Below are 20,393 nucleotides of genomic sequence, written 5' to 3' on the forward strand. Positions count from 1 at the left end.
TTTTCTATCCTATGGGCCTACGAATTAGGAGAAATGTTCTAATTGAAAATATTTCTTTAAGTTGTGTATACCATTCTAATACTTATGTTGTTATTTCTTAGTCTTGAGAAGGATTAGATATGTGATAGATTACATAAATATTAATATACATGTATAATTAAGGTACAGAATTTCATAGATTCGAAATCTGGAAAGATTACACGTGACTATCGGTGACTCTTGAAATTTTTAATAACTAAATTTGTCACCTTTCTAAATATATAATTGATTATTCTTTATAAAGAACAAGCATTAAACAAAATTATCATCGTGCTGATTATATGTTGATGATCTCGAAAGAAGTTCCTAACAAATCTTTCTTTTAAAAACCGTGATTTCGATGTAACATATATATACACACACACACACACACACACACATACATATATATATATATTGAGCACCATTATACTGTGTAAAGCTAGTGTCACGTGTGCAATTGCATCGTATGTGATCTGACGGATACCAACATAATCAGTGTACTGTCAGTCGGTCGTGTATGTTTTACACCGTTATGTTTGTAGCGGCGTGTTACAAGAATTCTTGCAAATCTTGAACAAAAATGTAAAAACGTCTACTTATAATTTTTTACATTGTAACATATATACGTATTAGAATCTGATTATATTAACTTAGAAATGTTATTAAATAAGTATTAGTTTCTTTATTTTCCTTGTGAATCGGATCTGCTACGTTTTGACATTTTATGGATTCATGGTAAGTTACGTTGAAACGTTTACATACAGTAATTTATATTATTGTTAGAAGTTATAGATTATAAAAGGATCAGATTTTGTTAATTTATAGGCATTGATTAATTGTAATGTATTCAATTTATCGATTGCCATGATTTTATCGTGAATTTATATGAGCGATCTAGGTCTATCGGTACCATCGCGGTAATTCAGTTATGCTACTTTCTTTGTAACATTCTACTTTAGATCGCTTCCGGGTTCATGCCTCTTAGTTGCCAGTTTATTTTATAGAACAGAAAGAATTTTAATAATAAGGCTCCGATTGAGGTTTTTACACTTTTAATGACAGTTATGACTACAATATGTATTTGTGTTTATTTAATATGATAATATCTTCTTCACTTTACATTATTTTAAATTCAAATTAAATACATATATAAATTACATATAGTTCGCATATATCAAAAAGAATAAGTAAGTAATTCGTTTTTGTTTCTACACGAACATGTATATATTGTCTATATGTATATTTATTGTCTATAATTTTTATTTCTAGCATTATCACTATACTATCACCTTCCACCTGGATATATCTGAAGAAAACATCTTTTCTGCAAAGCTAGGAATATAATAAGAAGAAAATTCCATGATAAAGGTATATATCTATATCATTCAAGGTAAACATTTGACAGTTTATTAAAAATTAAGTCGTTTTTATCAATACGATAATTTTGCTCTGAAAAATATATTTTATCTTATCATCAATATATCTTTTCAATATATGTTAATCTATAAACCTGTTTCATATTTGTATGATTATCATAATCAATTTTATATATCAAAATACATAGATAAATTATAAAAGTAAAGATATGTTATAGTAAGAAATTGCTTTTATTTTTTTTTGTTGCAGCTTATTTTTAATAGTTATATTTACAAATTACAAAATGTAATTTTTATGATGGAACAAGAGAAATAACGACCTAAAATTAAAGATAAAAGTACAATTGAGAAATCTGTCTTAAGGAATATATCTTTCATCTCTAATAATTAACATATCTGGTACATAAAAGGATCATCTTACAAAATATAAAATCTCTATGCTGAATATTTATTGAATGTGAGACTATTTTATTTTTATAAAAATCCCATATATAAATTAAGTGTCAATGAATTAAATAGTAATATACAATATTTTATCTCTTTAGCATATTAATTCAAATATTACCAAATATATTCAAATATTAATTCAAAATGTCAGACATCGAAGAAGATGAGGTATGTATGCATAAGTAAGGTTGTTTCATTATTAGCGATAATTGGCAGTATCTTATTTAAATTTTCATTTTCATGATTTTAGTTTCAAGATGCTCAAGAATCTTTACCACAGTATGTATTCTATAAATATACCTGTACATGTGTACATTATATATTTTAAATTAATTATATTTTGTTTCAAGGCCTACTTCTATGGATTTGGATACAGCAATAATGGAGGCAAAAAAAGCGATACACTATTTTTTTAATAATGATTTTGAAGAAGCAAGAAAGATTATGGAGCCCTGGGCAGGCAGTAGCATGTATCATTCTTTAGGAACAAGCATATTTGCATTCCTCGAGGCTATTCTTACATCTGAACAAGTATTAAACCACAGTAAATTGTGATATTCGGAAAATATGTCTTTCAATAATACATTGTAATGTGTATTGCTTAGAAATGCATTGAAAAGGCGGTTGGAGCTGTAAAACAATGCATGACTGTGTGCTTGAAACAACGTAAACATGTTACACTAACACAAAATATTGGCAAAATGGTGAAGAAGACTAACTACGATGCTTATACAATTGGTAATGTATACACTTATACCAGATTGATCTGTACCATCATGTCTTATCAAGCTAGTCATATTATTTTTGTCTATGATGCATTGTCAACACAAAATTTCCTGGAAAGCATGTAATACTTTATATGTAAATCGGTTTTTAAATTAACAGATAACATTTCACTACCGGTAACTTGTACTAATTTAGATATTTAAGTCCCCTCTTTGTAGCAAAATTATGGAATATTGTCAGGACATTTCGTTATATTTTATATGTATATATATATATATATATATATATATCAATCTGGATAATTCAATAGTCATAGACCATTATGTAACGCGAAGTATTTTGATGTACGAATTTATTTACTAACAAACAAGTTTTCCATTTTTAATAATTAAATTACCCACATATTATAACATGTTGTGACAGTGATATTACTAAATCATGAAGCATGCAAGGAATGATATCGAATTACTATTGCAGAGGAAGTGCATGCGGAACTCTGTTATGCCGAGTCACTTTTTTTAAAATCGATGCTCACGTTTGTGGAGGACGAGACTTTGGTCAGCTTTGTTAAAGCTGGATTGAAAATTCGTACCTGCTTTCTGTCGTATAAGTAAACGAATCATTGTGTGAATTATCTATGTAGATGTTACGTCGATTAAAAAATAGTATATTATTTATGTACATTATTGTTTTTCAGAGAATGTTTATCAATTTTAAATAATCGTAAATGGGAAAATAATGCTCATAAGATACATTTTGAGAGCGGTGTCCGCACTGGTATTGGTGCATTTAATTTGGTATGTAGTATTAACAATATTTACTGTACAAAATAAGTTGCAATAGCTATTTTTGGGAATTTTTTAGATGATTTCCCTATTACCAGCGAAAATTATCAAACTGTTAGAGTTCATTGGATTTTCGGGTGATAAGGTACTGAAATATCTTTTACTACAAAAAATCTTTGTATAAATCTTTCCATCTTATGATAACAACATATTATTTTCATCAATAGGAATATGGTTTGTCAGAATTAGAAGCAGGATACGGAGAAAGGAGAGGATTAAGGCACGTGTTGTGCGCCATGTTTCTTTTATCTTACAATTTAATAATATCATTTGTTCTGAGTCATACAGACGGTGATCTATACTGGTGTGAAAAAGTTTTGGAAGAAGAACTGAGTCTTTATCCAAACGGTATATGGTTTTTGTTTTTTAAAGGCAGACTAGAACTAACGAGAGGAAATTTTGAGAAATCTTTAGAATGGTATACAAAGTCTTGGAAAAGTCAAGATCTATGGCCTCACTTTCATCATATTTGTTTCTGGGAATTAATGTGGGCACATTGTTCGCTGCAGCAATGGGATGAAGCTGCAACGTTTGCAGATGCTTTAGCCAAAGAATCACATTGGTCACGTACAATTTATTTGTATCAAAGAGCTGCGATACTTATGATGCGGAAACCAGCGGTACAAAGCGAAGAGAAGCAAATGATAGATACTCTAATGATGCAAGCGTCTACCTATAAACAACGTATTGCAGGGAAGTCATTACCAATGGAAAAATTTATAGTAAAAAAAACTGAACGGTACTTTGCTCAAAAAAAAAACCTGGTCCTTCCTATATTTGAACTTATGTATGTGTGGAATTTGTTTCGCATAGTGGGCAAACGACAAGACTTGACGCTAAACATGTTTAAAGTAATCGAAGAAGCTGAAAAGGAACTTGCGAAAGCTTCGTATGTCTTTCGGTCGATTTCATTCCTAATCTAATGTAGAATATTTACCTGGTAGTATACAAAAATTTCAAATACTTTACAGGAAAACAGAATATCACACAGATAATGAAGCACTCTTATTGCTTCTAAAGGGTGCTTGCTTACGACAAATGAAACATCCTTTGTTAGCTGAAAATTGTTTAAAACGCGTTCTCGAGTTGGACAAATCGATCAAAGAGGATACCTATTTACTTCCTTATGCGACAGTAGAATTAGCTTTGCTGGCACAAGATCAAGGAAATATTCAACTCGCTATTGGATATTTAGAGGACGTCAAGTAATTTCTATATGATTCATTCTAGATGTTCACATAACATTTGTTATTCTGTTGTTAATTCTTATTCATTGCAGAAAAACATTCGCTGGATATCTGTTGGAATCCAGATTACAGTTTAGAATCCATTCCGATTTAATGAAATTGACTGGAAGGAAGGCCGAAGATATTTTAGTATAATAGTACCTGAAAGATAAGTTTTCTGCGAGAAAGAATTCATTACTACCAATAGCATCAAACTACTGCAGATTCGGGCACTATTAATTTTTTGGTAAAGATTTATTTTTGTGTAATAAGTTATTAATGATCTTTAATGCTCATTTTGGAACTAATAACTTCTAGACTTCGTGTCTAATGTTATCAGCTTTTTTTTTTCTATTGTATAGAATATTTACATCGTGTATAGTTTTTGCTGGTTTTTACATATCAACGAATATCTTTAATGATATTGATTAAAAATTACCATCTTTGACGATGATATTTATTAAGTATCTAGTGCATATATCATAATTCATTGAAAAAATCTAGAAAAAGATTTAAAGATTGAATGATTTTTTTTAATTTCAGTTATCTTAATTGTAAAAGATATTAGCGAATTTGTATCGATAGTATAATGCGACAGTTTTATTGGTGGGAATAGAAATCACTATTGTTTATATGTATACGTTCTCCATTACACACGTTGTATTTACAGTGTTTAATAAATTGTAAATCAAACAGAATATAAGAAGGGGGCGAAATGGAAATAAAAGTAATTTATTGCTGATTAGACTTGTTACAAAAGTGATTGACTTATAATTCTGCCTGTTGCATTATTTTATTTAACATACTTTTCCTGAGTGTCATATAATAATTTGATAAATAATATGACAGATAACAGATTATGTTGTAAAAAACGACGAAAGGGTTCAAGAATATTAGTAAGTATTACTGAGTATCAAGAGAGTAAGAGGTATTTGAAAATTCGTGGAGATGATGTCATTTTTTAGGAAATCCGATAGCAAAAAATTTACCGTACGAACAAGAAACTTCTCGGTCGGTTTTGCAGTTTCGGATTATGAGAACATGATAACGCAAGAAATTACATACTTCCAGCGATTTTTGTAAATGTCGTCCAATTCCAAGAATTTCTCCAAGAAACCCCGAAATTTTTTGCTCCTCGAAAAATATTTCGGCCGGTTTTACAATTCTGTATCAGGAAGTGGCATGACTCCGGCAATTCTTGGAAATAACATCATTCATATTCCTGGAATTTTTCGAATTTGGAGTTTTCGAGTTTTCGAAGAAATTTTACGTCAAAATCTTGATTTTGTATAAGGAGAATATAATCTTGCAGAAGGTGGCACTATTTCAAAAATGATTACGAATTTTATTTATACAGTTATTAGTTGAGCACCACTCAAAAATGTTGCTTCTTATTAAGTTTCATGGAATCACCTGCAAATGGCACCACTATGTCAAAAACAGAATACCCACTAATGGTATATAATTAATTAATTAGGAAAAAATCTGAATAATATTATACAGAAACGATTTCTGTCGCCCTACAGACGAAATTTCACTTTTCAATTTCTTTATAAAGATATTTCCACTATTTCATCACTAGGTGGTTATTGGACAACTTTTTAAACTTATAACATCTTATCACTAAGAAACTGGGAGAATATTTAGACAAAACAAATTTTAAATAATTTTTTGATTCTAAACTTTCATTTGAGCCTTGAAAGTTAAGAAACCCTACCTAGGAGCCGAAAAATTTGAATTTTTTAATTTTGCTGCTTGTCGATTGAATATAATTAACTTATATTACCAGATAAATATCTCGAAATTAAATAATGAGACCGATATGGTTATTAAGGCCGGTGAATTTGATTTTTCACGTTCCATAAACCATATTGGGAAGTAAATTTACGATTTTATTTAAAAAAATACTGAGAACCTAGAAATTTCGTAAAAAAGATGATCATGGAGGAAAGCTATTTCCACCATCATATGGATATATATATGTGTGACCTTTTATACAATAGTCGTATAACTTTGATCTGAGAAATTTTTTCATACAATAATAAATAAACTAGATATTTAAATGATCCCGTTTAATTGAGCCATCATGTATATGTATACGTACATGTGAGGATAATAACTACTGGATATGTACATATGCTGGTAAGAATTAATTTCTGAATTGCAGGACGCGCGTGCACAAATACATTGATGTTCGATATGTCGTTTTGTACTGTTATACTGCAATCGCGTACGTATGATTTCAGTTATAGAACTTATAAAGTTATCAATAGTTCGCATTTACCGTTACAAAGGAATTTCAAATTAAATAAATTACACGTATAAACATTTTTTTCACAAAATATTAAGAGTGAGAAGCATCTACTTTTTATCTTTATATTATCTCAGATATGGTTTAACCTTTTGTGTCATTCGATTAAGCCGGCTTTGCCCGCAAGTCAGCATACGGAAAATAGAGTAAATTATTTGTCATTTAAATTTCTTTCCAACTTTATGTGTTTTAAAAGTGATTCGTTTCATTAGGTACAAGTGGTTTGCTCTAACACAAATTATATACACGTTGATCTCTTTTAGGTTGTATAACTATTAATTAGCAACAATGTACTTTTGTCATTTGATTTCTTACTTATCTTCATATGAAATTTCCTTTACCTTTCTGTTATATTTATAATAGTTATTCTATTATTTGCAGAGAAATTATTTTTGAGAGATTAAGATGATTGATAATGTTAATAAGCACTTGTACTAACAATAGAACAACAACAATTTACCAAGGACATGTACTCAGGTAAATGAATATCATATAAATTGAATGTAAAATTAAAAATATAAATTCTAATTGTATTGTAAAAAGAAGCATTTAAGGAATAAAAAATAAGGAAGCAGAAATTTTTATAAGCACAATTACGATGGACGTTCAAGGATCACTGAAAGAAGCTTTGTATGAAACTTTAAGTGGTATTTTGTCTCCTCATACAGAGGCTCGTCAAGCAGCAGAACAGAGAATTCAAGCGTTAGAAGTGACAGAGGAATTTGGTATACATTTAACAGAATTTGTAATAGATCCAAATGGGCATTTACCTATTAGACAGTTAGCTTCTATATTGTTAAAGCAATATGTTGAAACTCATTGGTCTTCCGTGGCTGAGAAATTTCGGCCTCCTGAGATAAAGTATGCGACAAAGGAAAGAATCAAAGAATTACTGCCAATAGGACTCCGTGAATCCATTAGTAAGGTAATGCATTTATAATTATGTATATTTATACACGCTGTACACGTTACAATGTGAAAATGTTTTATTTCATTACTTATTTCAGATACGTGTAGCAGTAGCTTATGCAATATCGGCGATTGCACACTGCGACTGGCCAGAAAAATGGCCTGGTTTGTTTGATATACTTGTCAGCTGTTTAAGCGGGGAAAGTGAGTATGCCGTTCACGGAGCTATGCGGGTTTTAACAGAATTTACTTCAGACCTTACCGATACCCAGTTGCCTAACGTGGGACCAGTAATCCTTAAAGAAATGTATAGAATATTTCAAAGTGAAAATGTAAGTTAATTATTTTATCAAGCATCGGTCCTGACAATAATAATAATAACGACGATGATTATTTGCGCCTTTAGCAATATTCTATTAGAATTCGTAGTCGTGCCGTTGAAATTTTTACGACGATTACGTCATTAGTTGCTGTTACGGAACTGTTCCAAAAAGGATTTGCGGAGCGATATTTACAGCCCGTTATACCCATGTTTTGTGAAAAATTTGTTTACTGTTTACGACTGCCTGATGGTTCAACTTGCGATAGTGGTCTTAAAACTGATATTATCAAAGCTATAAATTGCCTAGTTACCAGATTACCTAAATACGTCGCAACTTTTTTACCTCAAATGCTACCGCCCTTTTGGGAAACTTTAGTGCAAAGTGCGAAGCTTTATCAGGAAAATTCTGTAAATGGAGACGGAGATACGAACGACAAGGAAGTCGATTCAGATGGTAAACTTTGTATTTGCAGTCTTAATTTGTAATCGTTGAGGATTAAGCTGTTTTCAATCTGCTTTGACTTTTGCAGGTGAAATAATTAATTTTAATAATTTGATCATTGCCATATTCGAGTTTGTTCATTCTATTGTGGATCGTAAACGATTCTCAAATCTTTTGGATAGTTTCCTGCAAGAAGTAATGTATTATTTAATAATTTTTATGCAAATAACCGACGATCAAATCGAATTATGGACAACTAGCCCTAACCAGTTTGTGGAGGAAGACGATGTTCTGACTTACAACGTTCGTATTTCAGCGCAAGAGCTCGTAACGGTAAATATATGTTTTCTACGGAACAATTAGAACAGTTAGCTTTGTTGATAATAATAGAACGTTTAAACCGAATTTCTTTTCTCTGTAATTAATTTGTTCGAATGCAGGCTTTAGTAAATTATTCTGAGGAAAAAGCGGTGAATGCACTTTGCGAGGTTGTAACGCGTCACATCGAAGCAACCAGTAGATTACAGACTGCAAATGGTGGAAGCGGAAACAGTGAAACGTGTTGGAAATTACGGGAATCGTCTATTTTAGCCTTAAGTAAAATAAAAGAAGTCGTCGTGGAGAGGCAGAAAGCTGGAATACTTCAATTCGATATTATTAGATTTTTAGATACGATCGTTTTAGCTACTTTAAAGGATTCAGGTATCCGATATTCAGTAAAATGACAATTGTTTCTATTTTGGTATTCATTCGGTTTGTCGTTTCGTATCGTACCGGCAATTTTCAGGTTCACCGCCGTTACTTCTTGGCCGTTGTTTGTGTATTGGTGGCAGATACGCTGAAATAATGCCACCAGAAATGAGTTCACGTTTCCTGGAGGCAACTGTTAATGGTTTACAAGAGAATCAGCCTTCGTGTATCCGCATCAGTGCGATAAAAGCTATTTACTGGTTTTGCAAAGCTTCGATGGCGGGTAGTAACAGTACTCTCGGCAATATTATACGATCGCATTTGCCGAACATATTTCAAGGACTTTTCAATCTAGTTAATCAAACATCCACGGAAATCTTTACACTAGTAATGGAAACTTTTCAAGTGTTGGTTTCGGTAATGTTCAAGTTATCATCCTTCTTTGCCTTTGTCCATCTTCGTTGCATCAGGTTTTGCTTGTTTTCACAGTTGGACAAAGCATTTACCGCTTCAGTGGAAAATAAGATTTGTCCCTTAACTATCGCTGTATTTTTGAAGTTCTATAGCGATCATGAAATTGTGGACATGTGTCTAGACATATTCAAAAGTCTGACACAAAATCCGGACTGTATAGGACCGTTACAAACACGTTTGATACCAACGCTAACCAGTATGATGGCCGTGTCGCCTATGGATAAATTAAAAGATGGTAAGTCTTGTTAAAAATTAGACATACTTGGACACAGACAGTAACATGACACGAAAATTGTAATTAATCGTTCCAATTGTTTGTACGATAGAGAGATGTCGGAACGTAGCTCTAGATGTTTTGCAAATATTGGTGCAGTACTCTCCTAAACCACTGAGCAGCGCGTTAGTGGAAACAGCGTTCCCTGCTGCGTGCCACTGTATTCTGAATTCGGAAGACAACGAAACGTTGCAAAGTGGCGGGGAAGTGATACGAGCTTACCTAGCGGTTGCGGCTCGGCAAGTGACGGTGCATCGAGACAATGACGGTCAAACGGGTTTACAATACATACTGCAGATCATTGCTCAGCTATTGAATCCGCAGGTAACTTGACAATCCTGATTCAACGGTTAGATCCGTCTCTGTTGATTTATTCCACCAGATGATCGACACATAATCTATATTATAAACGAATTGATTTTTTAACGAGGCGCGTGGCATTTGTAGTCGAGCGAGTTTACAGCGACTTTTGTCGGACGATTGGTGACGACGTTGATTAGGAAAGCGGGAAACACATTGGGCGAAAATCTCGATCTATTATTGAAGGCTGTGTTGAGCAAAATGCAACGAGCTCAGACATTGACCGTGGTACAGAGTTTGCTCATGGTATACGCTCATCTCATAAACACAGAGTTTGACGCTGTCCTAAATTTTCTATCAACCGTACCCGGTCCGACAGGACAAAGCGCTCTCACTTTCGTGCTCTCCGAATGGGTCACGAGACAACACCTGTTTTTCGGTAAATACGACCGAAAGGTAGCAACGGTTGCGCTTTGCAAGATACTGGAGTACGGCGTTACTCACGACGATAGCCGATTGAACGAGATCATAGTCAGAGGAGACCAAATATTCTCAGGTTCGTATTTGAAGCATCATAGAGAATTTGATAAGGGAAACGTTCGGACGAATTAAACGCGTTACGAGCGTACACAGGGAAAACATTTTGATCGTTGTTTGCTTTGTTTGTTAATCCTTTCGAGTGTTTATTTTCAATTCATTAATTTCATTAATTAGTACAAGATGTCGATAAAATATTTATCCGAAAAGAGCGACTGACTAATTAAAATTCGAGAATACGTAGGAAACGAAGAAGGCGTGAGGACTAGGAGTAAAGCCGAATCACAGCCTTATCAGTGGACCACTATACCTGTTTTGGTGAAAATATTCAAGCTGATAATCAACGAGTTATCGAACGACATCGAAGCGATGGCTGCTGGTCATGACACGGACGTTAGTGATAATAAAGAATAATATTTTTGATATTTTATCTTTGTTTCGCGGGTCGAACTAATCAGTCTTTAACGCGCAGGATTCATACAACGACGACGACGAGGATGAGGACACCTACTTAGATCCGGGCTACGAAAATATGATAAGTAAGTGGGGTAAAATTCCGTGGTGTTTTCGGCACATCTTCATTCATTAATCTTTCTCGCTAACGTTAACGTTATAATATATTTTCGTTATTCAATGCACGACAAATTATCGTTTTACGAATTAGTGTTAGGAGAAACTATGACTGCAACCGAGGAAGACGAGAACGATCCGGATTTGCTGCAAGATTCCATCTATCACTTGAATCTGAGTCAATATTTGCAAGACTTTCTATTAAATTTTTCGACTCACCATTGTTTTCCGGTATACATTCAGCATCTAAATATTCCGGAACGAAAGGTTTTAAGCAGTTTAAACATCAACGTATCGTTCATGCAATAGATAGATGGATAAATAAGATGGTTAAATAGACTCATCAAGAGATACATATGTCGATAATGAGGAGTTTCGAATTTCGTAATAAAATATGTGATTCTTCGTATATATATGTGTATGTATATATATACGTATATATATTATATATATATTTTTGTTACGGCACATTTTACCTGTTTTACATTGTTCGCGTGACAACTCGACGTTTCGCATCGTCCGATCGACGACTCGCGTGCGAAGAAAGATGGCACGAAGCGATGCAAACATTCTTTTCCTTTTATCCTTCTCTCACAGTAGGTCGCAGGGCCATGATTCACGACTTTTACCCGCGATTTATTCATACCATCGTTACGTTTATTATACATATCTACAAAAGCGTACTCGTTCTATTTTCTTTGTCTGCAAAAGTTTCAGCTCGTGTAAAATAATCTACATACATTTATTATATCGTTATACGAAAAATATGTACAACCTTGTTCGCATTTACGCTACTTCGACGACACGAGCATTACACGACTCGCTTCAGTTGCTACGAATTGAAAACGAGATAAAGCTCGGTCATGGTTTTCGTAGCCCTGTAACACGAAAATGAAACGACGAGATCGACGCGCAAAGAAAGAGGAATGGAAACTCGTGGAGCGGTGATAGGATAACGCGTGGATCGAATATGTAATTACATGTTTGATTATAATTACGGAACGGTGAAAAACGATCGAACAGCGACGAGATCGTCCGTGGCAAGACAAATATAACGCGACAAAAGGAAGCACGCAGGAACAAGGAAAAAATTGCTTTTCGTCGTTTCCTTGGATATCGCGGGTCATACGGTTCAAACGGTCGTTACCGAAAGAAGACCCATCAGTTTGCCACCGGTACCTGGACCTCCCGCGCTACCGATTCTGTTTCCGTGAACCAGCATCTCCTGAACGGTAGTGAAATCGTCCAGGGTGTTCTTTTTACGAGCCATTTTCTTGTGACTCAGTTCCACGATATTCAACGGTTTCTTCGCGAGCTTTTCGTGCTCGCCATGCTCGCACGTCAACAATTCGTTGGTCTGCTGCATTTGAAGCTGTTGTTGCTGTTGTTGCTGCTGCTGTTGAAGTTGTTGCTGTTGCTGTTGCTGCAGCTGAAGTTCTTGCTGTCTCTGTTTGCGTTCGCGAGCACGTTCCAGCTGTCTCTTGCGTTCCTCCTTGGTCCAGTATCTGCCAACCTGAAATACGAGCGAACGGATAAGAATTACAGCGATGCGTGCGCGTGCTTATGGAAAAGAGAGGAAGAGAGATAAAAGGTTGGCCTGTATTCGATGCTGTCACCTTCACTTCCGACATGGTGTCGTCTTCCGTGCTGTGACCGGCTCGCTCTTCCGATATTTTGATCGCCCTGTTTCTCAGAATGCGATTCCTGACTGGCCTCCGTGCGATGTACCTAGTTCCGTCCGCTCTCCTCTTCACTTTCCACTCCATCTGCACGTCGTTCGCTTTGTCCTCCGGGGGTATCCAGGAACTGGACGCGCACACCTGTTGACTGCCGACAAACTGGTACCGAGTTAAATTCGGTGCTTGAAAATTACCATGAGACCTGGACTTTTTCGCAGTGCCACCGGCAGCGACCGCGGTAACGCTGCTGCTCTCTCTAGATCCACCGATGGTCGAGTTTCTGCGGTCGAGCGCTTGCTTGAACAGCTGCTGCTGCAGAAGCATCGTTTGCTGAAGGTTAGCCATGTTCGTGTACATAGTATCCGCGGGCAAGTTGGTCGGATCCGTCGCACGATCTCTGTAATAATGAGAACTCGAGCCTCTTTTGTTCGATTGGTTTCTCGTCTGTCTGTTGGTGAACGCGGGGCACGTGCAACCGAGCCTCTGTTGTTGCTGCTGCTGCTGTTGTTGTTGCTGTACAGCCAACGCTTTCGGAGGGCAAAGCACCAACGTACTCTTGTGATGATCCCTTTCACCGCGTTGCAATTCTAACGTGAGCGGATTGCTGTTGCAGGATTCTCCGGTGTTGTACGCGCTCGAGCTATCCTTCTCCTCGCCCGAGCTGTTGCTCTTCGACGAACAGTACCATCTTCCACTCTGGTTCGCTTGGTTCTGCGAGTACTGGATCACCGTGTTCGACGTGGTGGTGTTCGCAGTAGTCGTGATAGCGATCGCGAAGGTAGAGACGATGGTCGTCGGCGGCGGAGGGACGGTGGTGATGGTTGGCTGTGCAGTAGCGACCACGCTAGAAGTATGATTCGCATGGTGCCAATGTCTGTGATGTTCGTACGGCGACGAGTAGATCGGCTCGCTGTCAGACTCCGGTATAGTCTCGTAGATGTGTTCTGTTTCGCTCCACACGTGATTCGAGTAAGCGTCTGCCAACCTAACCGCGATCGTTCCACCTCCTCCGCCTCCGCCTCCGCAACCTGTTTGCGATTGACCGCGCACACAGAGACCCTCCATCTTCTTCGAGCAATCCTTCAACGTCTCCTGCATCCACTGTTTGCGATCGTGATCAGCGTGTCGCGCAGGCGACGCAGCGTTTCTACCGGAGGATTTTTGAGACGTTTGAGAAGAACAGCTCGAAGAATGGGTGTTGTTGTTTGCTTGGTGTCCGAGCGTGTGACATGGCACCGGTGGAGGCGGCGGCGGCGGCGGCCTTAACGTCGAACTGTCCTCTTCTGCGTCTTTGGTCCGTTCCTCCGTCTGCTGTTGCTGCTGCCGAATCAACTGCTCGATCAGGCTGTTCTGATAGGAAGGTAGATGGTCCGGCGAAAGCAACGGCGAGCCCTGCACAGACACCAACAGGATCTATGAATTCGTAACGAGTATCGCAAATACGGAGGATGATCGTCCATACTCACCCGAGGGCACGCGCGCCTCTCCTTGTCCCCCCGCCCCCTCCCAAAAATCCCAAAAAAGTAGACTACCGAAGCGTCCTGTTTTGCGGCCAAGTTTCAGGACAAAAAATACAACACAAACAAGAATACACAAAAGCTCCGCTCCCCAGCGGCTTAAATCCAAAAACACAAGAATAAAAAAAAAAAACAAAAAAAACTGTAAAAACTACGACGCATAATATAGCATGAATACCCAATAGACCTCATAAAAGATATAACTTAAAAAAAACGAAGCTGGCACCCCGCTGGGGGTAGCCACCTACATGCTATATTTATTTTTATTTTATTTTTTTTTTCTCATCAATAAGATATAACACTTTACCAAATGTCCTTCAGGACAAATTGTAAAAAAACCAAAATAAAAATAAAAAAAAAAAAAAAACATAATATAGCATGGCTACGTCGTACCGTCGCGTATCGGTACCTTTGCCTGACACACCTTATGCTGATTCATAGTTTACATGAATTACAATCAATGTATAAAAAAACTATCTTGGCTAAATAAACACACACACAAAAAAAAAGGAGCGCCTCTCCTTGTAATCGTCCTCCTACGAGAGGAAAGGAGGAAAGAAACGGTTCTCGAAAGATCAAAGTCTGATAAAAGGATCGGCTACTCGAATTACGTACGAGGCTGGTTGGTTCCTTCCAACTCGCGGCTATATCGATCGTAAACCGCGTTAGAAAAGAAGAATCCTTGAATGAATATTTTTTCGTATCTGACGCAGCAATTTGACTTTACTCGGAAAAATTGCTCGTTACGATGTTCGTCACTTCGAGTTCGTTTGGGAGGCGTTCGTTGTAGCATACTTTAGCATACTTTGATTTTCTTAACGTCGTATTTCAGTAGCCAACAAAGAGATCTTACCTGATAAAGACATCGACTGACGAGAATGGTCACGGCGTTTTTCGTTTCGGCGAACAGGTTCTCCGTTTGTTCTTTGTTCGCCACGTCCTTTCCGTTCACCTGTAACACGAGTAACGTGGTTTGGTACGGAAACGGTGGTCGCAACGTGTTTTCGCGGCGAAGTTTCATGGCTGTCGAAACGAGTTTGATCGCTCGTCGATGTATAAGAAGGAAGAAATTTCGACGAAGAACAGCGGAATAATTAGAATTCGTTGGTTTGGTCGTTGGTGGAAATTTCGTATTCAGCGCGATCGTAGCCTGGTTCTTGTGAAACCTCGCGAACTGTAAGAGAATTTCTCTGCCGCAACGACGTTGCTCGACGGATTCGCGGAAACGTGAAAAATCGAGGGAAGAAATCCGTGACACGGTGGGTCGTTCTTCCATCCGATTTCCCTCGAGCGAAGCGCAAAGTCTTTGTTCCGCGATTACGATCCGCTTAACGAGATTAGAAGGGTAGCAGATTGGAAGGAAATCGCGAGGAGAAAACGCGATGAGCTCGTCCGGCTGGTTCTCGCGTAATCGAATCAACCGCTTCGATTCGTCGTAGTCCGCGGTCTTCGCGATTTACCCTCAAGATTTGGTCGCCTTCTCGCAATCGGCCATCGCGCGCTGCCAAACTTTCAGGAACTATTTCCGAGATGTAGACCTCGGTGTCGGCGTCTTCGCTGCCGGATCCGGAACTGTAACACACCGTGAGTCCTAGTTTCTCGGCGCTGCCAGCCTTCCGCAACGTCACCTCCTGTAATTGTGTTTTCGTTACAAATTCTCGTCGTCCAACCTCGAACGTCGAAAAGAAAAGATATTTCCACGTACTCTTCTTCTCCGATCCACTGTCTTTTTCTCTTTTTACGATTCTACGTACGTTTCATTTTCGTAATCGAACGATGAGAAATTTAATTGGTCCTAACGAATTAACACTTTACCGACCGCCAGCAATTCAACAGCATACGCACGCCCGACCGACAACTCAGGCGCAGATTCTCTCTGGCGCTGGTTGTGTTTCGGTTTAGACTCTCCAATATCATTCTCTTTGTTCATCACGAACGGTAAGTTTTTCAAATTGGTATAAAACTGTGGCAATATAAAACAAAGCAATGCAACTGAGCCAACTGATCAAGGTACCTTAGTACTAGATAATAAATTACTGCTCAAATAACGAGAAAGATTGTTGGCGACAAAGAGCCAATTAATAAGCTATCGGTCGGTCGGTAAGCGTCGGTGACAAAAACCAATTATCGGCTATCGGTCAGTAAAGCGTTAATCGATACGTACACCACCTGCTCGAAAATCTACCTTACTCACGCTTACTCGTCTCGTAAAATTACAAGTACAAAAATTCGTCGATTCGTAATATCGCTAGCAACGATCGGCCGTTGTTGACAACAATCGGTCAGAAAGTTCACGGTGACTGCGTACTTAGGAACGGAGATGTACACGCGTTGAATTAAAATTATTTAAGAAAGGTCCACTTCCATATCGACCGGATAGTTGCTACGTCGATAGCGCGTGTCGTTTCCACCTAACATACCTCGAAATCGATGTCGTGCGCGAGAAAGTCCTCGAAACTGTCGTTTGGTTGCTCGTCGACGACCGGCAGCAGTTCTTCTTCCTCGGTCTCGAGAAGTCCGGCCCAGTCGGTCTGCACCGCGGTCGACACCAGATTCGAACAGGTGTTGATCGCGTGTTGATCGCGTTTGTTGCCACCTTCGGTCGTTCTCTCCCATTCTTTCTCCGATTCTGTGCTTCGATTCTCCTGTTCCTTCCATCCGATTCGCTGACTATGCTGTTGCTGCTGTTGCTGTTGTTGCTGTTGAGTTGGTTGTCGTCGTAATACCTCGACGATGATCGGTTCCTGGGCCGATTGAAAGCAACGCACCGCGTCTTCGTGACTCGAGTTCGATACATCTTGACCATTTACCTGCAACAAAGCGAACAAACTGCACATTAACTGGAACTAGCTTTGTCCCGCGTGCTAAATCGGGTCTGCGTTTGATCGCGAATATCGAGAAGAGTAACGCGATAGAGAAGCAACCGGGTTGTCTTTACGGTTGGCAAATATCAATAGACGCGACGAGGTCAATTGACAAGAGAGCGGAGAGAGAGTGGAGTGGAAAGAGCTTCTTCAGAGTCGTTTAAATGCGAGACAGAGGAGGATGACGGTGCAGCGCGGCGCACGGTCCTTTATAACGACGTTTGAGGACGAATTTTCTGTACGATTCATTAACGGAATTACGGATATTCATCGCGTTTTTATCTCTTCCGGTTGGTAACGAGAGCCGTCACGGTGCTTGAGGATTTCAGCGGTGACCCAGTGAGCGGCATTACGCGAAATCAAGAGGTCTCTGGTTTCTCGTTACTTGCTATTTCATGAAATTTCGTCTTCGTTTCCGTTGTCTCTTTTTCTTAAGTTCGAGTCAAGTTCTTTTCTTCGTTCGCTTGTCCCAAATCGCGAGTATCTGTACAACGATGTCGCCGTCTATAAGTAGGCACTTTCGGCCGAGATATACACAGACAACGTATACCAGGCAACGTTAACGATTCATTTTTCCGCAAACAGAGCTGCATGCGAAAGAATCGTCCGTAATTCGTAGCTTTATAATTCCTTTCCGCCTTATATTTCCTCACGTAGCATCATCCCTTTCCCGATTACGAGAGCATCCTCTATATTCTCGCCGGAGAACGCGAGTTTCCTCGTTTCTCCGACATAGTCGTACAGCGTTGTTCGTCATAGTCGTCGCGGTTCGACGTATCGTTGCCAATAACTCGTCTTAACGCTTTACCGACCGCTAACGGTTCAACAGCATACGCACGTTCGACCGATAGCTCAGGCACGGATTCTCTCTGGCGCCGGCTCTGTTTCGGTTTAGACTCTCCAATACCATTCTTTTCGTTCATCGCGAACGGAAAGTTTTTCAAATTGGTATAAAACTGTGCGAGCTTACGAAGCAACGCGACTGACGCGACCGAGCAAGGTACCTTAGTACTAAATAACAAATTATTGCTCAAATAATAAGAAAGATCGTCGACGATAGAAAACCAATTAATCGGTTATCGGTCGGTAAAGTGTTAAAACGGAAGACACGCGTTAAACTACAGACTACTCTGACGGTAAAATCGATACGAAACATGGATCCTCGGACGATGGATTTTTCTCTGAAGCAGAGGGCAACAGCGGCAGTCGTCACGGATAATAATACCTCCTAATCGGCGAATAATTGCCAGAGAAAAGCAAAGGAAAAACGGACGGGGGACGGAGTCGTTTCGACGCCAAGAAGTCAGTCTTTGTAATTTCTCGATCGATAGTTTACTCGCTTGTTCGTTCGTTGGTTCACTCGACTACCCAGTCGCTCGTCCTTTCGTTCCATTAGTCACGACCGAAGGATGCTTTCGACCGTTTTACGGAGAACACTCGAGAGCACCCCCCCCTCCCTGCCGTTTTTATTCTTCGTCGAGGAAACGATCGACGCGTCTGCGTTTCGTCGAATCGTTACCAGAGACGCGTCGTTAACCGCGTCTTAGTCACGGTAATTCTATCCGAAACCGATCCAAATCGAAAGACGATCGGTCGTTGAAATCAACGTTCCTAATTTCGCGTGCAGAATCGGAATAGCAATTCTCTTTTAGCTTTCTTCGACGAGAAGAAAGAATATGTGTGCCGAGAACTGTAACAAAGAGAGGAAGAGAGATTATTAAAATATTAAAGTAATTCGAAACTTCCTACTTTACTCGACGCCCACTTGGATACAGAACTCAAATAATCGTAGAACCTCGTAACGTACTTGTTCGAACGAAGCTCGTCGTCGAATGTTGAAAGCGTTCCGCTCGATTCTAATACCTGAAATCCGCGAAAAAAGCAAAAAACGGCCGAATACTTTGGAACGTTTGTCGGTGAAAAATGAAGAATTTCCACGCGCCCCGGGGAAACAATCCTATCCAAGCAAGAGGAACGCTTTCGCGCGGCTAAAACGCAGAGCAAACGTTCGCGAATTGCGTAAATCTTCCCTCTTGGAACGAGCTACGTCGCTGTCCCGCAAACAGACTTATCACGATGCGCCGCGTTCCCCGTTGGTCGTTACTTTCTCCCCTTTCTCTCTCTCCCTCTCTCTCTCACTTCTTAACACGCAAACAACGAACGAGTATTTCAAACTCGCGAAATATATTTCGCGCGATATGTCCCGCGTGAAAAAAATATCGTTCGTGCTCGCGAGGTGATTAGAACGAGATGACGAAAGCGAAGGGGAAACCGGGGAAAGAAAAAGAGGAGAGAGAGAGAGAGAGAGAATGGGATCGGAAACGGGAATGGGAAAAGCGAAAAGGGACGAGGCGGCAAAGGTACGGGAGGAGAGAAAAAAGGAGATTGAGAGAAGAGAGAAGCGACAGAGGGCAAAGGTAAGGGCGTAAGAGAAGGTAAAGCAGGGGCGAGCACCAAGGCGCGGGAAGAGGCGAACAAGCTGGCATTTCTGTCGGCAAAGCGCGGATTGTGAGGCAGGTGGTGAGGGAAGTGCAGGGTGAAGGAATCGCGTACAAGGAAGAAAAAAGGGAGCCGTCAAGCTGTCGCTGGCGTTCCGTAAACACGGAAGTCTGAAGTAGTCGGGCTTTGAACACCGACGACTACCGAACGGTGACGACGACGACGACGACGACGACGACGACCGCTACGACCACGACAAACGTTCAAGACGATCGCAATTACCGTAGTCGAAATCACTGGAAAATTCGTACTCGCTTAAATTTAAGCTTTTCCCGTATCGCGCGTTTTCGTCGTTTCAAGCGGTCGTAATATACAAAACCGGGCGACCAGCGACTACGCGTTATGTTTCGTTTTGGCTGGCGTG

At 39.0% G+C, this 20,393-nt stretch overlaps 3 protein-coding genes and 1 long non-coding RNA gene across 13 annotated transcripts in view; 2 read left to right on the forward strand and 2 right to left on the reverse strand.

Moving 5' to 3' along the window:
- The first annotated feature begins 493 nt into the window (after nucleotides 1-493).
- LOC132908298 (tetratricopeptide repeat protein 39B-like) lies at nucleotides 494-5,383 on the forward strand. Of its 3 annotated transcripts, none has more exons than XM_060962198.1 (13): nucleotides 494-765; nucleotides 1,291-1,411; nucleotides 1,648-1,854; nucleotides 1,943-2,012; nucleotides 2,095-2,123; nucleotides 2,195-2,375; nucleotides 2,450-2,582; nucleotides 3,048-3,180; nucleotides 3,268-3,367; nucleotides 3,435-3,500; nucleotides 3,583-4,304; nucleotides 4,387-4,620; nucleotides 4,695-5,383. In XM_060962198.1, the coding sequence occupies exons 4-13, from the start codon at nucleotides 1,989-1,991 to the stop codon at nucleotides 4,795-4,797; spliced, it is 1,725 nt and encodes a 574-aa protein (XP_060818181.1). In that variant the 5' UTR covers nucleotides 494-765; nucleotides 1,291-1,411; nucleotides 1,648-1,854; nucleotides 1,943-1,988; the 3' UTR covers nucleotides 4,798-5,383. The 3 variants fall into 3 exon arrangements, with proteins under 3 accessions (XP_060818181.1, XP_060818180.1, XP_060818182.1); XM_060962197.1 differs by having other exon boundaries at nucleotides 494-756; XM_060962199.1 differs by lacking the exon at nucleotides 1,648-1,854 and having other exon boundaries at nucleotides 494-756.
- Nucleotides 5,384-5,905: 522 nt separating this feature from the next.
- LOC132908305 (uncharacterized) lies at nucleotides 5,906-6,150 on the reverse strand. The gene is made up of 2 exons (XR_009658347.1): nucleotides 6,055-6,150; nucleotides 5,906-5,962 (listed from the first exon to the last, which is right to left on the reverse strand). It is a non-coding gene; the product is annotated as an uncharacterized LOC132908305 (long non-coding RNA).
- A 575-nt stretch (nucleotides 6,151-6,725) lies between these two features.
- On the forward strand, nucleotides 6,726-11,881 carry LOC132908293 (importin-9). 8 transcript variants are annotated; one of them, XM_060962186.1, is made up of 14 exons: nucleotides 6,726-6,783; nucleotides 7,334-7,429; nucleotides 7,496-7,877; nucleotides 7,960-8,193; nucleotides 8,268-8,637; nucleotides 8,714-8,958; nucleotides 9,066-9,327; nucleotides 9,413-9,732; nucleotides 9,805-10,024; nucleotides 10,116-10,387; nucleotides 10,511-10,919; nucleotides 11,145-11,293; nucleotides 11,373-11,439; nucleotides 11,565-11,881. In XM_060962186.1, exons 3-14 carry the CDS (start codon nucleotides 7,551-7,553, stop codon nucleotides 11,777-11,779), a joined length of 3,090 nt encoding a protein of 1,029 aa, XP_060818169.1. In that variant the 5' UTR covers nucleotides 6,726-6,783; nucleotides 7,334-7,429; nucleotides 7,496-7,550; the 3' UTR covers nucleotides 11,780-11,881. The 8 variants fall into 8 exon arrangements, with proteins under 8 accessions (XP_060818169.1, XP_060818170.1, XP_060818162.1 ...); XM_060962187.1 differs by having other exon boundaries at nucleotides 7,499-7,877; XM_060962179.1 differs by having other exon boundaries at nucleotides 6,738-6,871.
- A 224-nt stretch (nucleotides 11,882-12,105) lies between these two features.
- Nucleotides 12,106-20,393, reverse strand: part of LOC132908294 (PDZ domain-containing RING finger protein 4) — a 66,550-nt gene continuing 58,262 nt past the window's right edge. The window contains exons 2-6 of the mRNA XM_060962188.1: nucleotides 17,087-17,476; nucleotides 16,127-16,297; nucleotides 15,520-15,618; nucleotides 13,087-14,541; nucleotides 12,106-12,983 (exon numbers count right to left, since the gene is read on the reverse strand). Coding sequence (XP_060818171.1) covers nucleotides 12,603-12,983; nucleotides 13,087-14,541; nucleotides 15,520-15,618; nucleotides 16,127-16,297; nucleotides 17,087-17,476 — 2,496 coding nt within the window. The 3' untranslated portion in view covers nucleotides 12,106-12,602. The remainder of the gene's footprint in view (nucleotides 12,984-13,086; nucleotides 14,542-15,519; nucleotides 15,619-16,126; nucleotides 16,298-17,086; nucleotides 17,477-20,393) is intronic.

The sequence above is a fragment of the Bombus pascuorum genome, chromosome 6 (genome assembly GCF_905332965.1).
Source record: "Bombus pascuorum chromosome 6, iyBomPasc1.1, whole genome shotgun sequence".
Lineage (NCBI taxonomy): Eukaryota > Metazoa > Arthropoda > Insecta > Hymenoptera > Apidae > Bombus > Bombus pascuorum.